The sequence below is a fragment of the Moschus berezovskii genome, chromosome 17 (genome assembly GCF_049115385.1).
Source record: "Moschus berezovskii isolate FMDL1 chromosome 17, NW_MosBer_1.0, whole genome shotgun sequence".
Taxonomy (NCBI): Eukaryota; Metazoa; Chordata; class Mammalia; order Artiodactyla; family Moschidae; genus Moschus; species Moschus berezovskii.
The window spans coordinates 63313090-63325955 of NC_142476.1; the positions used below are offsets into that span (position 1 = coordinate 63313090).

The 12866-nt window shown below is 41.1% G+C and overlaps 1 protein-coding gene across 1 annotated transcript; it reads right to left on the reverse strand.

Annotated features, from left to right (window-relative positions):
* Nucleotides 1–4232: 4232 nt before the first annotated feature.
* H3-3A (H3.3 histone A) lies at nucleotides 4233–12475 on the reverse strand. Its single transcript, XM_055419785.2, has 4 exons — nucleotides 12324–12475; nucleotides 10645–10795; nucleotides 9350–9503; nucleotides 4233–4901 (listed from the first exon to the last, which is right to left on the reverse strand). The coding sequence occupies exons 2-4, from the start codon at nucleotides 10770–10772 to the stop codon at nucleotides 4773–4775; spliced, it is 411 nt and encodes a 136-aa protein (XP_055275760.1). The 5' UTR covers nucleotides 10773–10795; nucleotides 12324–12475; the 3' UTR covers nucleotides 4233–4772.
* Between the last annotated feature and the right edge of the window lie 391 nt (nucleotides 12476–12866).

Here is a 12866-nt window from a genome sequence, read left to right on the forward strand (position 1 = left end):
GGGGTGGGTTGGGATGGGTGGGGGGGTGAAAGGGAGGTTCAAGAGGAAGGGGACATTTGTATACTTATGGCTTATTCATGTTTCTGTCTGGCAGAAACTAACAGAACATTGTAAAGAAATTATCCTCCAATTAAAATAATAGCACTGGTCAGACCACCAACGACCAATTTCAAGATGAAAAATAAAAGGATTCATAATGACTTTAAGAGAATGCTTCTTACCTAGTTTCACCATTAGTTATTAATGTTCTTACTGACTCAACTGACTTGATCATGTTACCTAAATCCTATTTTATTTAGATTTAGCTTAATGGCATAAGAATGACAGCTATTCAGCAGAAATTTAATAGAAAATGCATACTACCTAGAAAGATGGTTAGTTGAAGGAATTTTTCTCTACAACTTTGCAAGAAACAGAATGCTTATTAACTTTATCAGAATTTAAAATTCTATCCCAGCATTTATTGAATATTATGTGCCCAGCCTCGTGTTTTCACATTTTCACTTAGTCTTCAAAATAATAAATCAGTTACTATATTTTACGGTTATGGAAATTTAATGTTAAAATCTGAAGGACAAGGGAAACATTCATTTAGTATAAACCCAGTCATGTCCACGGAGAAGGCAATGGCAAGCCATTCCAGTACTCTTGCCTAGAAAATCCCATGGACGGAGGAGCCTGGTAGGCTGCAGTCCATGGGGTCGCTACGAGTCAGACATGACTGAGCGACTTCACTTTCCCTTTTCACTTTCACACATTGGAGAAGGAAATGGCAGCCCACTCCACTGTTCTTGCCTGGAGAATCCCAGGGACGGGGGAGCCTGATGGGCTGCTGTCTATGGGGTCACAGAGTCGGACACGACTGAAGTGATGCAGCAGCAGCAGCAGCAGTCATGTCCAACTCTTCGCCAGGTTCCTCTGTCCATGGGATTTTTCAAGCAAGAATTTTGGAATGGGCTGTCATTTTCTTCTCCAGGGGATCTTCCTGACCCAGGGATCGAACCCATGGCTTTGATGTCTCCTGCAGGCGGATCCTTTACCTGCTGAGTCATCACGGAAGCCCATATTTTAAGGTTGTAGAAGCTTAATGTTACGATCTGAAGGACAGGAGAAACATTCTAGTATGAATCCAACCAATTTTTCAGTTTTTCTATGTACCAGTACTGGGGCTACAACCCAAAGGACACTGAACCCCTGTTTTTATAGCACATTCTAGTAGGGGTAAAAAAGGAATGTAATTTCAGATTTTGATAAATAAGGAAATAAAACCATGTGACAGTGTGTGTGGGCAGAGGGTTTAGCTGCAGCTTAGTAAGCAAGTGGTGGGAAGATTGGTAAAGCCAGATCAAAAAGGCCTGCCTCATGGGCCAGTTGGATGTTACGCTGTAATGGGAAGCCACTAGAAATTTTTTAGTGGGGAAATGATCTGAAATGATTATGTTTTAGACGCATTCTCTGGGGGCTGTGTAGAGGCCAGGGGGAATGAGTGGATGAATGCAGACTGACTTAAGTTATGGTAATAGTCCAGGTGAGAGGATAGCAGCTCGAACTAGGATGATAAAAGGGGAAGTGGAAAGTTTTGGGCACACTTTTGGAGGAAGTCAACAGGATTTAATGGAGGAATGAAGGTGATGGCTCAAGACTGAGCAGGTTGTGAGCAGCATGTCTTCAAATGCAATTTTAATTTCTTGGCTACGCTGGGTCTTTGATGCTGCACATGTGCTTTGTATGCATGGGCTTTCTCTAGTTGCAGAGTGAAGGCTAGTCTCGTTTCGACAGGTGACTTTCATTTCCAAGCACAGGTTCTAGGGTTCATGGGCTCAGTAGTTTGTGGTGCACAGGCTTGTTTCACAGCATGTGGGATCTTCCTAGAGCAGAGATCAAACCCACGTGCCCTGCATTAGCAGGCAGGTTCCCAACCACTGGACCACCAGGGAAGGCCCCTTTGTCCCTCTCATTCCGTTTTGTCTCCCCTGCCTGTTTCTACTGTCAAGACTAAACTTCTTCCTAGAGACCCTACCCAGGGATGGCGGAGCCTGGTCGGCTGCCGTCTATGGGGTCACACAGAGTTGGACACGACTGAAGCGACTTAGCAGCAGCAGAGACCCTACCAAATTAACTGTTTTTGTGTATCTCACACTCGGGGCATGGGAATGAGAGCATTGCCTTGGGTTTATAGTACTGGGGCATAAATCCCATCTCTATTTACTATGTGACCTTGGGCAAGTTTCTTCACCTCTAAAATACATAGTACCTGTTTCATAGTCAAGAATTTAGTCATTGAGCAGTTTATACCTTTACTCAGTCTCCAGTAGATTGATATATTCAAACTTGCAGTTTATTTCCTCTCAAATTCTAGGCTGTCAAGATCAGTTTCAGTGTTTTAGCCAAGGGATTCCCTCATTTACCTAAGACAAATGACATTTCCAAATTCCTTCCTCCAAGCTCTTCCCATTCCTTGACCTTCCTTTGCTGCTGCTGCTGCTAAGTCACTTCAGTCGTGTCTGACTCTGTGTGACCCCATAGACGGAAGCCCACCAGGCTGCTCCATCCCTGGGATTCTCCAGGCAAGAACACTGGAGTGGGTTGCCATTTCCTTCTCCAATGTGTGAAAGTGAAAAGTGAAAGTGAAGTCGCTCAGTCGTGTCCGACCCTTAGCGACCCCACGGACTTCAACCTACCAGGCTCCTCCATCCATGGGATTTTCTAGGCAAGAGTACTGGAGTGGCTTGCCATTGCCTTCTCCGTGACCTTCCTTTAGGAAAAGTTTAATGTTATCTTTCTCTTCCCATGATTTTATAGGATTTTTCATCTATAAAGTTGATTTAGTTTTTGGAATGTTTTCTGGAAACTTGCAGCTATTAATCAGCTATTTTCATAAGATACTTTATATTCAAAAGTTAGTTACCACTTTTTAGATGCTAAAAACTGCACAAGAGTGGCAAGTTTAACTATGGTCCCCACACATCACTTTGTGCCCAACTCTAATTCACTTTTCCAAGTAAAGTTCTCATATAGCCAACTCCAAAGCATAGCAGGTAAAAGAACTTTCAGCCCAAGTTAATAAGTATTAACTCAGGGATCAAAGGGAGTGGGCAAATGATACTTATATCTAAATCAAAGAATAACCCTGATCTCAAAACTATGCAGTTTAGACCCATCAACTAAGAATAGTGAAGTGAAAGTGAAGTCACTCAGTCATGTCTGACTCTGTGACCCCATAGACTACAGCCTACCAGACTCCTCCATTCATGGGATTTTCCAGGTAAGAATACTGGAGTGGGTTGCCATTTCCTTCTTCCTGACCCAGGGATTGAACCCAGGTCTTCCGCATTGTAGTCAGACGCTTTATGGTCTGAGCCACCAGGCAAGTCTCAACTAAGAATCCTCCCAAATTCCACTACCTCTTTTAAGTAGGAATGAACTACCTACCTTATAGGAATAAAGACCACGGTATGAGATAAGCTCCGTAATACACATACACATCTATGTACATACTTTGGAGTAATAGAAGTTTATAAAAAAGTTCCATTTTGCATCATAATCAGAAATGTTGTAAAAAAAGTTTTGTTTCCTCAATCTTAGGATTTTATAATGACCTATTATCTAAAAATGAGGTTACTGCTAAAAAGGAGCTTAAGAACAATGTGTTCATAAGCCCAATGTTATTTCTACCTTATTGAATGTAAATTTTTTAATTCATCTCACTTCAGTTTCAGAACAGCTTTGTTCATGTTACTAGTGTCAGTACACTAGGGATGTTAAGTCTTAAAAGGTTCACCCATCCTCATTTCACGTTCCCAATGCTAAATAAAACGCAGTTTTAAGAATGAACTATAGGTGATTAATACAGGGTTAATATACAGTATCTTAAAATAGCCAGTTCTTCAATGCACTAAGTTTTTGAGCTGAAGACTACTATACTTGCAGTTAAATTACCACTGAACAGTCAAAGTTTAATAGTACAATTATTTATAAATGTACTTTCACTACTTATACAGATTTAACTATTTTCATGGGATTCTGCTGGCCAGTTAGGTTTGGGAATTGTTAAAAATACCCATATCCATAGAGTTAAAACTGGGAGGAAAGCCAGTAGCTCTAGTTTCCTTCCCATATAAAGTTTATATTTACCTCCCCTCAATAGTTTCAGCTAAAATGTGACAACACTTCAAACTAAAATTATTCTGAATATGGAACTCAAGGAATTAACTGCACGGTTAACGCTGATAGTAAAGACCAAAAGCAGGTATAGTTTAATGTATTTTAATAGCAAACTTACAGGAACAGCACAGAAGACAGACAACATTAAAAACATGTACTTGCATGTAGGACAACTCAGTTAGAAAAGTATAGTGAATGGATGGAATCTACCGTATGATAAAAATGCTACAAACACCATTTAGTTGCAGTCAATAAGAAATTTACTTGTTTTAAAAAAATCCAAATGCTGGCATTGTCCAGAAAAATTTAACAGGTTTATTTATAATTGTTATAAAGTTGAACTGCTGAAACTTGTTCACTGAAACATTTTGACTTTCATTAATGCTTTATGTCCCCGCATTTATATTAAAAATTCACACACAAATGAAAATGGAAAAACTGCCAATACCCGATTTCTGTCCCCTATTTTTCCACTTGCAATCATATACTTAGGTACCTTTTGACCCCATGGAAAAAAAATATCTAACGTTCAGAACTACCAATAACAGGAAGAAGAGAATTTTTTTTTTTTTTTTAAAGAATGAAATGTTTCCCATCATAGTGGATTCTTAAGCACGTTCTCCACGTATGCGGCGTGCTAGCTGGATGTCTTTTGGCATAATTGTTACACGTTTGGCATGGATAGCACACAGGTTGGTGTCTTCAAAAAGGCCAACCAGATAGGCCTCACTTGCCTCCTACAAAAGGAACAGAGAAAAAAAATGTTATCAACAATTAAAGATACATCTATATTAGTTAAAAAGATGTTTTTGAGTCCTTTAAAAACCTACTTCAGAAGATGTTGACCACTTACCTAATGCTTAGTTTAAAATCTGGGATGAGGCTAAAAGGCAGCTTATGAAAAGTGAAAAACTCAAAAGACTGTCCGTTTTTATAAAAGTCAAATAATTTCACTACCAAATAGTTTACCTTTTCTAATGTTATATGTGATTTTAAAGCAAACTGAAATGTGTCTTGAATAAAGCAAAAATCAAACTTCAACTCTAACATTTATTCTTACCTCACAAAGATAAATGGAATCATGTATATCTAAGTAATACTCTCCCACCTTGGGATGTCCTCCTTTTTCTGAATCTTACTCCCACTTCATTATATCTGTTTGACTACTGGTTTCCATCATACGGGCCTCATCTACCTTTCCTTTAACACCTCAGAATTTGACCACCAGGTCAATGTCCTACTTACATACATTAATCTATTTTGCCAACATGTGCACCCCTACTAACTGTACTTTCCTCTATGCACCCCTATCTGTAATGGCATGTTACCCCTCAGCATTAACACTGAGCCCTGTTTTTTCCCATTACATCATAAAGCTTTTGAAGGTATCCTCCTATTCCTACTTTCTAAACTGCTAACTATGCGAATCATTCAATACTTGTGGAGAAGGAAGAAAAAAGGAGAGCTCCTACTTATAAACTCTTAAAATTGTTAGTACATCTTACAGTTGCCTGAAAGTTGAAGAATTCTTTGGTCTAGGTTAAAACAACTGTTGACTCATTTTGAAATGAACCAGTCATCAGTCCAACTAACTGTTCTAGTGGATTAGGAACACTAAATGAAAGACATTATTTGGCTTCTCTATAAGCATGTTATTTCTCTGTTTAAGATATATTTAGGAAAAAAAAAACCAGATGTTCAGAGTTGCTATTTTTGTCCTAATTAAAAAATTATTTCCATTTTGGAACTCTTTTAGGCAATAAGACTAAAACAGAAATACACAAAATACTTGAGCAATTCAAACCCCACAATACTTCGTAACACAAGATATAGAGATGGGAGGGACTAGATTTGCTTTATAAACACTGACTTTGCTAGTAACACTTGAGGTTCTGCTTTTAAAAGTGCTATCAACTCCTCAAATGGTTTGTACTATTCTGTCTTCTGAAAATATTTTTCTACATTTATACCTTCATTCTTTTATATATTTATACCTTTCTTCTCTTCTATAAAAATGTTTCATTCAAATTTTACTATCCTTACATATCTTTCTGCAGTATGTTATCAACAGATAAGTCTTATTTGCCTATCCATTATGGCCTACCACCTCAAGATTATTCCATGAAGGAGAAAGCAAACATTCCTTTCGCCCCTGGCTCCCCAGGTGCAGGTAATTTTGAACTCCTAATTTCTTTGGCACTCACACGGGCCTTGTACACTAGCCATCTTTTTAATACCCTTACTTAATGAAATAATCATTTTATGCTCACAATGCCTAGCCCATGAAGGAACAGAAGTTCAAGAAGTGCTGGTTTTTTATATCTAACCTTAACTGAAACTTGCATCTTTTTTTTTCCCCCTTGGATGTGCCCTGTGGCTTGGGGGACTGCTCTCCAACCAGGAACTATACTTGGGTCCTTAGCCATGAAAGTGCAGAGTCCGGACTACTGGACTGCCAGGGAATTTCCGAAATTTGCACCTTTTCTACACAAGTAGTTCCCTGTATCTTATCTATTCCAAAGAATATATTAAAACCAAAAGTCCTTAATATTCAGGGATATTCTTCAGGGATAATATCCTTGGGATATTCTAGAAATGGTAAAAAGTTCAGAAAACATAGGATATTTTAGACCTTATGAGTTTCACCGTGCACATTAGATACCAGAACTTAAATTCCTAAAGAAAGAAAACAGTTGTTTCTCTCTTTGGTTTCACCCAGCATGTCTCAGGATTATGCAAATCTACAAGGCTTCTGTAAAATACAGCAGTATGAGCTGCTATATGGACAAGACAACAAGTCCTGAAATTCAAACACCCATGTAAGAGTGGAATGATTTTGGCTCCCCTGGTACTATTCAAATATGATATGTGGCAGCTGGGGCTCTCACTGCTATCTTAGAACCTGCTCTAGATATCATAGGGTTGTGTCTGTCAGCTCTGGGAGAAGAGTCAATACAGGGAATTTGACCATGACCCATTATTTCTAATTCTATTACCAGTGTTCAAAGTTTCCTAAACATTAAGGCTGTGATGGGATTTAAAGAGGGACACATTACTTTATAGCCCAATGAACAAAATTTTGAGGTAATAGCAAAAAAATATCTTGTAAATGGAAGGAAATGTTAATTCACAACATTTGAGTATATTCAATATCTAACTGTTCCACCATTTCAAACCACCAAAGTCAACTTTTAACATAAAGTGACCTTAATTCAAACTCTGTTGTTAGGGGCAAGAGCTAAATTTTAAGTTAGTTAAGTCTGGATAATCTATGGCAAACAAAGTCTAATTTCTCCACCATCCTCCCTAGACTTACCTCCCTCCATCTCTTTTAGTTGTGTTAGAGAAGTTGTAAACTATGTATGTAACTCTAAAGTAAAAAATGGCTTTCTTCTGCCCTATTCACATTAGCAAATTCTCCATCTCTACATCCTTAAGAGAAATGAAATATTTTCCAATAAAGAGCTGCCAATGCCAGAGTACTACAGGCAGTAGAGTTGAACATTTTGCTCAAAACCACTGCAATCACTTACTGACAGGTATAAAACACAAACCTTAACAGCAGCAATGAATTTTCAAAAGACAAGTCTTTTAGCCAGACTGTTAAGTAATCAATTTACAATGCTCTATCATTGACACTTAAGACTTGACAATGTTGGACTTTCAAGTATAACGTGCAGTTCAAGTAGAGCCCTGCTAACTGTAACTACAAAACAAATTAGCATCTTTAGGTCAACACTTGAGAATATTTCTGTATTTAAAATTAGTGCAGAAAACGTGACTAGCATTTGTAATAAATGAAATGGGATCTAGAAATAGTCAAAGATTAAATTAGAAAATAAAGGTCTTAAATAACAGCACTGGAAGATTTTAATAGTTTGAAATTTCAGTAATTTCAATTCACTTAGAATTTAATGGATGCCTACTCCTGGAATTCACCAATCAAATGAAGTTCAGACTAACCATAGAAACAGCTCAACCAATTACACTTCAGGATAGAATCCACCTATCAAATCTTCCTCACACATAAAGGAAAAGCTTGGCAACAGCAGCCTTGAAAAATCCTCCAATGGAATGTATGTGGATTCTGGACCCTCCCCTAAGAGATTCTGATGCAGGTCTGTGGAGGTGCCTAGTAATCTGCATTTTAAATCACCTCTAACCCCATGCTGACAGAGGTGGCAGTCTTGCCATACTCTGAGTTACAATGATCTAATGAATGCCAAACACACTTAACATTATAGGTTACTTAAGTGACTGATGTTAATTATATCCACATACCTAATCAAGTACCTTACATGTGGGCATCTCAAGCTGTTTAATCTGGCACAAACCACCAGAATTTCAAATACATGTGTGTGCTCAGTCACGTGTGACTCTGTAACCCTTTGTACTGTAGCCTGCCAGGCTCCTCTGTCCAAGGGATTTTTCAGGCCAAAATACTGGAGTGGGTTGCCATTTCCTCCTCCAGGAGATCTTCCCAACCCAGGTATCAAACCGGAGTCTCCAGCATTGCAGGCGTATTCTTTACCTCTGAGCCATTGGGGAATCCCATTTCAAATACGTAACCACAGCTAAAAATGTATTTCTCAAAGTTCTGACACACTAGAGCCAAGATTAAACTCACCATTTAAATGGAAATCTATATATAATCCCCTTAAACAAACTACATGTCTTCAAACTTCTCTCTTTACAAGCCCAGTAACATCTTTTTCTCCCTGTTGTCAATCCAACCCTAACTACCACTCAAGTTTCTTTTACCTCAATGCACAGTTCTTTTAATGTTGCCCAGTCCTATCCCAGATATTATGTTCTTTCCACTTTCAATTGCCTCTTCGGGTCCAGGAAGCCATTTATTCTAACTTTCCTTTTATATCAGTCCCCATTTGAAACTAATTACCAATACGGATCTTTGGTCCCATGACTTTCTAATATCCAGCAGCAACTGTAAATCAAACCAGAGGATTCTTTTTTCCTTTAAACACTACAATGTTTAAAATTTTTAAATCATATCTGTTTGTATAACCTCAAGCAACTTAACCTTTCTGACATCTCAACAGTGAAATACAGATAAAGACCTATCTCACTGGCTGGTGATATACAAGCATATACAAAGATTTAGAGATGTTCTTGATACAAAACAGAACCAGCCAACTTCCAGAGCCTTTCCCACCCGCCATTTTACCTGCAAAGCACCAATAGCTGCACTCTGGAAGCGCAGATCTGTTTTGAAGTCCTGAGCAATTTCCCGCACCAGACGCTGGAAGGGAAGTTTGCGAATCAGAAGTTCAGTGGACTTCTGATAACGTCTAATTTCACGGAGTGCCACAGTACCAGGCCTTTAAAACAAAACATTAAAGAAATGGTTACCAAATACATAAGAGAATTTAAAAGAGTGGTCATCAGCTTCAAAGAGATGGAGTCACTTTTCAAAAAATAAATCACCTATTTTTGTATCAAATTTCACTTATTAATTTATGACCTAAATATTCAAATCTGTTAGAAGTAACACAATACTTTTAAAACAACAAAGCATGATATTAAAGCAGATTCCTGGCAGGGAGTTTGATAATCATAGTCCCCTTAATTTTCTTCATCTTTTTAACATAAACATCACTAACTTCTGTTATTATAATTACAACTTGGGAAGATACTAGGCCACTAATAAAGAAGTCAAAGTTTTTCAGACTTTTAATTTGACACCATTCTCATTCTTCCCACTGGCACCCCCCATTCTTCTGAAAGATCTACCAGCACAACCCAATGAGCTCCACTTAAAAAAACACTTAAAGTATTTAAGTTCAATTTCCCAGAATACCTTTGACACTGCACATCCCTCATGAATGATTAAACTGATGAACGCCCTTTTGTGTTGTATCTTCCATATGGAAATTTTTCCAAGTAATTTTAAGCAAGAAATTTACCCCAATCCTGACTTATTTCTTACACTTTTAGGCTAATCATTTGCAGAGGGTAAATGCAGACAACTTCTGCCCTCTAATGGCAGATGCATTCAATAACACTGCTCAGGGTAGTTCAAAACTAAATATGCCAACAGAAGGAAAAACCAATTCAAGTAAACGAAGGACTTATGTAAAACACAATGCCCCCCCCATCTTGATTAAATTATTTTATCAGATGCCAGAGTATCCTTAAAAATGTATTTAAAAAACAACACTTTTCTATTTAAAACATACATATTACACCTAACAGCTAAATAAAATGTTAAGTCTATCCTATTAACGTTATTAGAGATACAACGTCTTCTTTGGGCTATGGGCACGATTACAGTTTCAAAATTAAACATATTCCCAATAAAACCTAACACTAAATTATATACACATTTTAAAGTAGTAAATATTTAACAAGGAGAAAAGCAGATTCTCTAAAGGAGAAAGTATGCTTATTATACATCTTTTTATTAGATTATATAGATACTTCGGGAGAAGACTTTGTTCCATTTTTCCTCTTTTAAAATACCTGTAACGATGAGGTTTCTTCACCCCTCCAGTAGAGGGCGCACTCTTGCGAGCGGCTTTTGTAGCGAGTTGCTTCCTCGGTGCTTTACCACCGGTCGATTTGCGGGCAGTCTGCTTTGTACGAGCCATGGTATAGAGACCTCCTTACTTACCTACCAGCATCGGAAAAACCAAAAATCACCATATGCAACTATCAAACACACAAGTTTTCCTGCCACTACCCCCCCAACTGGAAATTATGATTAGTATTAAAAAAAAAAAAGCCCATAATGTTATATAATTTGAAAGGGTGCAGATTACGTCTACCACCCAAATATGACTTTTTGAAACAAACTGTAGTACTAGAAAATTGTCAGCCTTAACACCAGTCATCTCTCAAAATGCCCAATCTGAGCGATAAACGGCAAAACAAAAAGACCCCCAACAGCCTTCGCTTCAATTTCTTTATATAAAGTAGAAATTAGAAATGTCTGTAAACATTCCATCCACTAACAGGTCAAAAGAACGAAGCCACAAACCACAGAAAGGTCGAGTCAAATTCCAGCAAAAAAGGTTTTAGTCACCCCCCCCGCTGCCCCCCCCTTTACGTCTGGCAGTTGATAGATTGCTGTAAATATCTGAAAACATTCCTGGTTTTGCATCTCTACAGTTCTGTTGACAAAAAGGTGTCTCAAAAAACAAGAGCAACAACAGCTACCAACAGCGAGCATTCTACAAAGCACCGTCCTCGAGTCCAGTCCTCAGAGGATTCGCAATGAAATAACAATAAAAAAAAATTGCCCCGCACCCAGGCTCTAATTAACGCACTAGACTGGCCGACTGGTCCACCCCAAGCACCACATAAACTTTTGGTTTCGCCTCCTCCGGCCCCTCGGCACAGGGTCCCCCAGCCTGCCCGCCTCGCTCCTAGCGTTTCGCGCAGGCACAAACTCGGCTCCCAGACCAGAACAAAATGGAAACAATCGCAAAACGTATCCGATTCCTTTCCAAAGAGACAAAACACCAAATCGCTCGAAAATACTCCATCCCCTGCCACGTGCCGCCCTCCAAAATGCAAAAGTTTTTTTTGCATTTCAAATGCATCAAGTTTCCGCTTCTCTAAAAAGGAGGAAAAAATGTTTCTCTTTAAAATTTTTTCCTCCTTTTTTGAAATGGGGAAGAGAGAAACGGGGGAAAAAATATGGTCGGTGACCAGAGAAGAGAGACAAGATGGTGAAGCTTAGCAACAACTGTGGGGAGGCAGCAAAAAGCGAGTTACCCCAGGGTAGGAAGCAGCGGCGATTTCCACCCTTTTCCCGCCCGAAAACTGGGGTCCGGGGTCCGGGGTCGGTAGTTAAAAGGCCCGCGCGGGTCGTGGTGAAGGTCTGGGGTCCCGGGAAGGGGCGGCGGGAGGGATTTCACCGAAGAAAAAGGAGCCAGGGGCGCGGGGAGGGAGAGCAGGCTCGGCGACGCGGCGGTTGCTGCTGTTGGGCTGAGGCGACGAGAGACTGGGGAGCCGCCGGAGCCGCCGCTGCCTGAGGGGAGAGGAAAACTCGCTCCTCACCTCCATTTCTCGGCCAAAAAGTTTTGGGGCCAAGCCGGAGGGACCCTGGGTCCCCTCCCAGCACTACCGGGGCCCGGCCCGGCGCTGACGGCAAGCGGGGCTCGGTTCCGGGGAAGCGGGCAGACGGGGAAACTTACCCCCCTTCTCCTTCGGCTGGAGCTCGGCGAGCTAGAGGCGGCGCTGGCGTTGGAGAGCGACGGCGGCGCGGCGGCGGCTGCGAACACAATTGAAAGATGGCTGACACCGAGGCTATCCCCCAACACAAGCCGCCCCGCCCCCACGCCGCGGGCCAACCAATCACACACAATGGAGGGAAGGCTCGGCCCCGCCCCCGCCCCTCGCTCGCGCCCCGCCTCCCGCCTCCCCCCGCGCGCCCGTTCGCTGGCGCGCGCTCGCCCCTCCCCCGCGCACCGCCCGCTCCCTCTTCCCGGCTGCCTCGCGCAGTGTGTGTACAAACACAAAAGACACGCTGAAGGGCCGCCGGCTCCCGCCGAGACGGCCGCCCGCCCGCCCCCGTTTTCACTCCGGCCCCCCGGCCCCGCACTCCCACCCAGCTCCGCGCGCGCACGTCATGGAACTCAGGAAGCCCGGGCTTGGGGCGCCGAGGGGGAAGCTGGGGGAGGGGCGGGCGGGAGCAGGCGCGACCGGTGAACGCCCGGCCTGCGGGCGTCTCGGGCCGC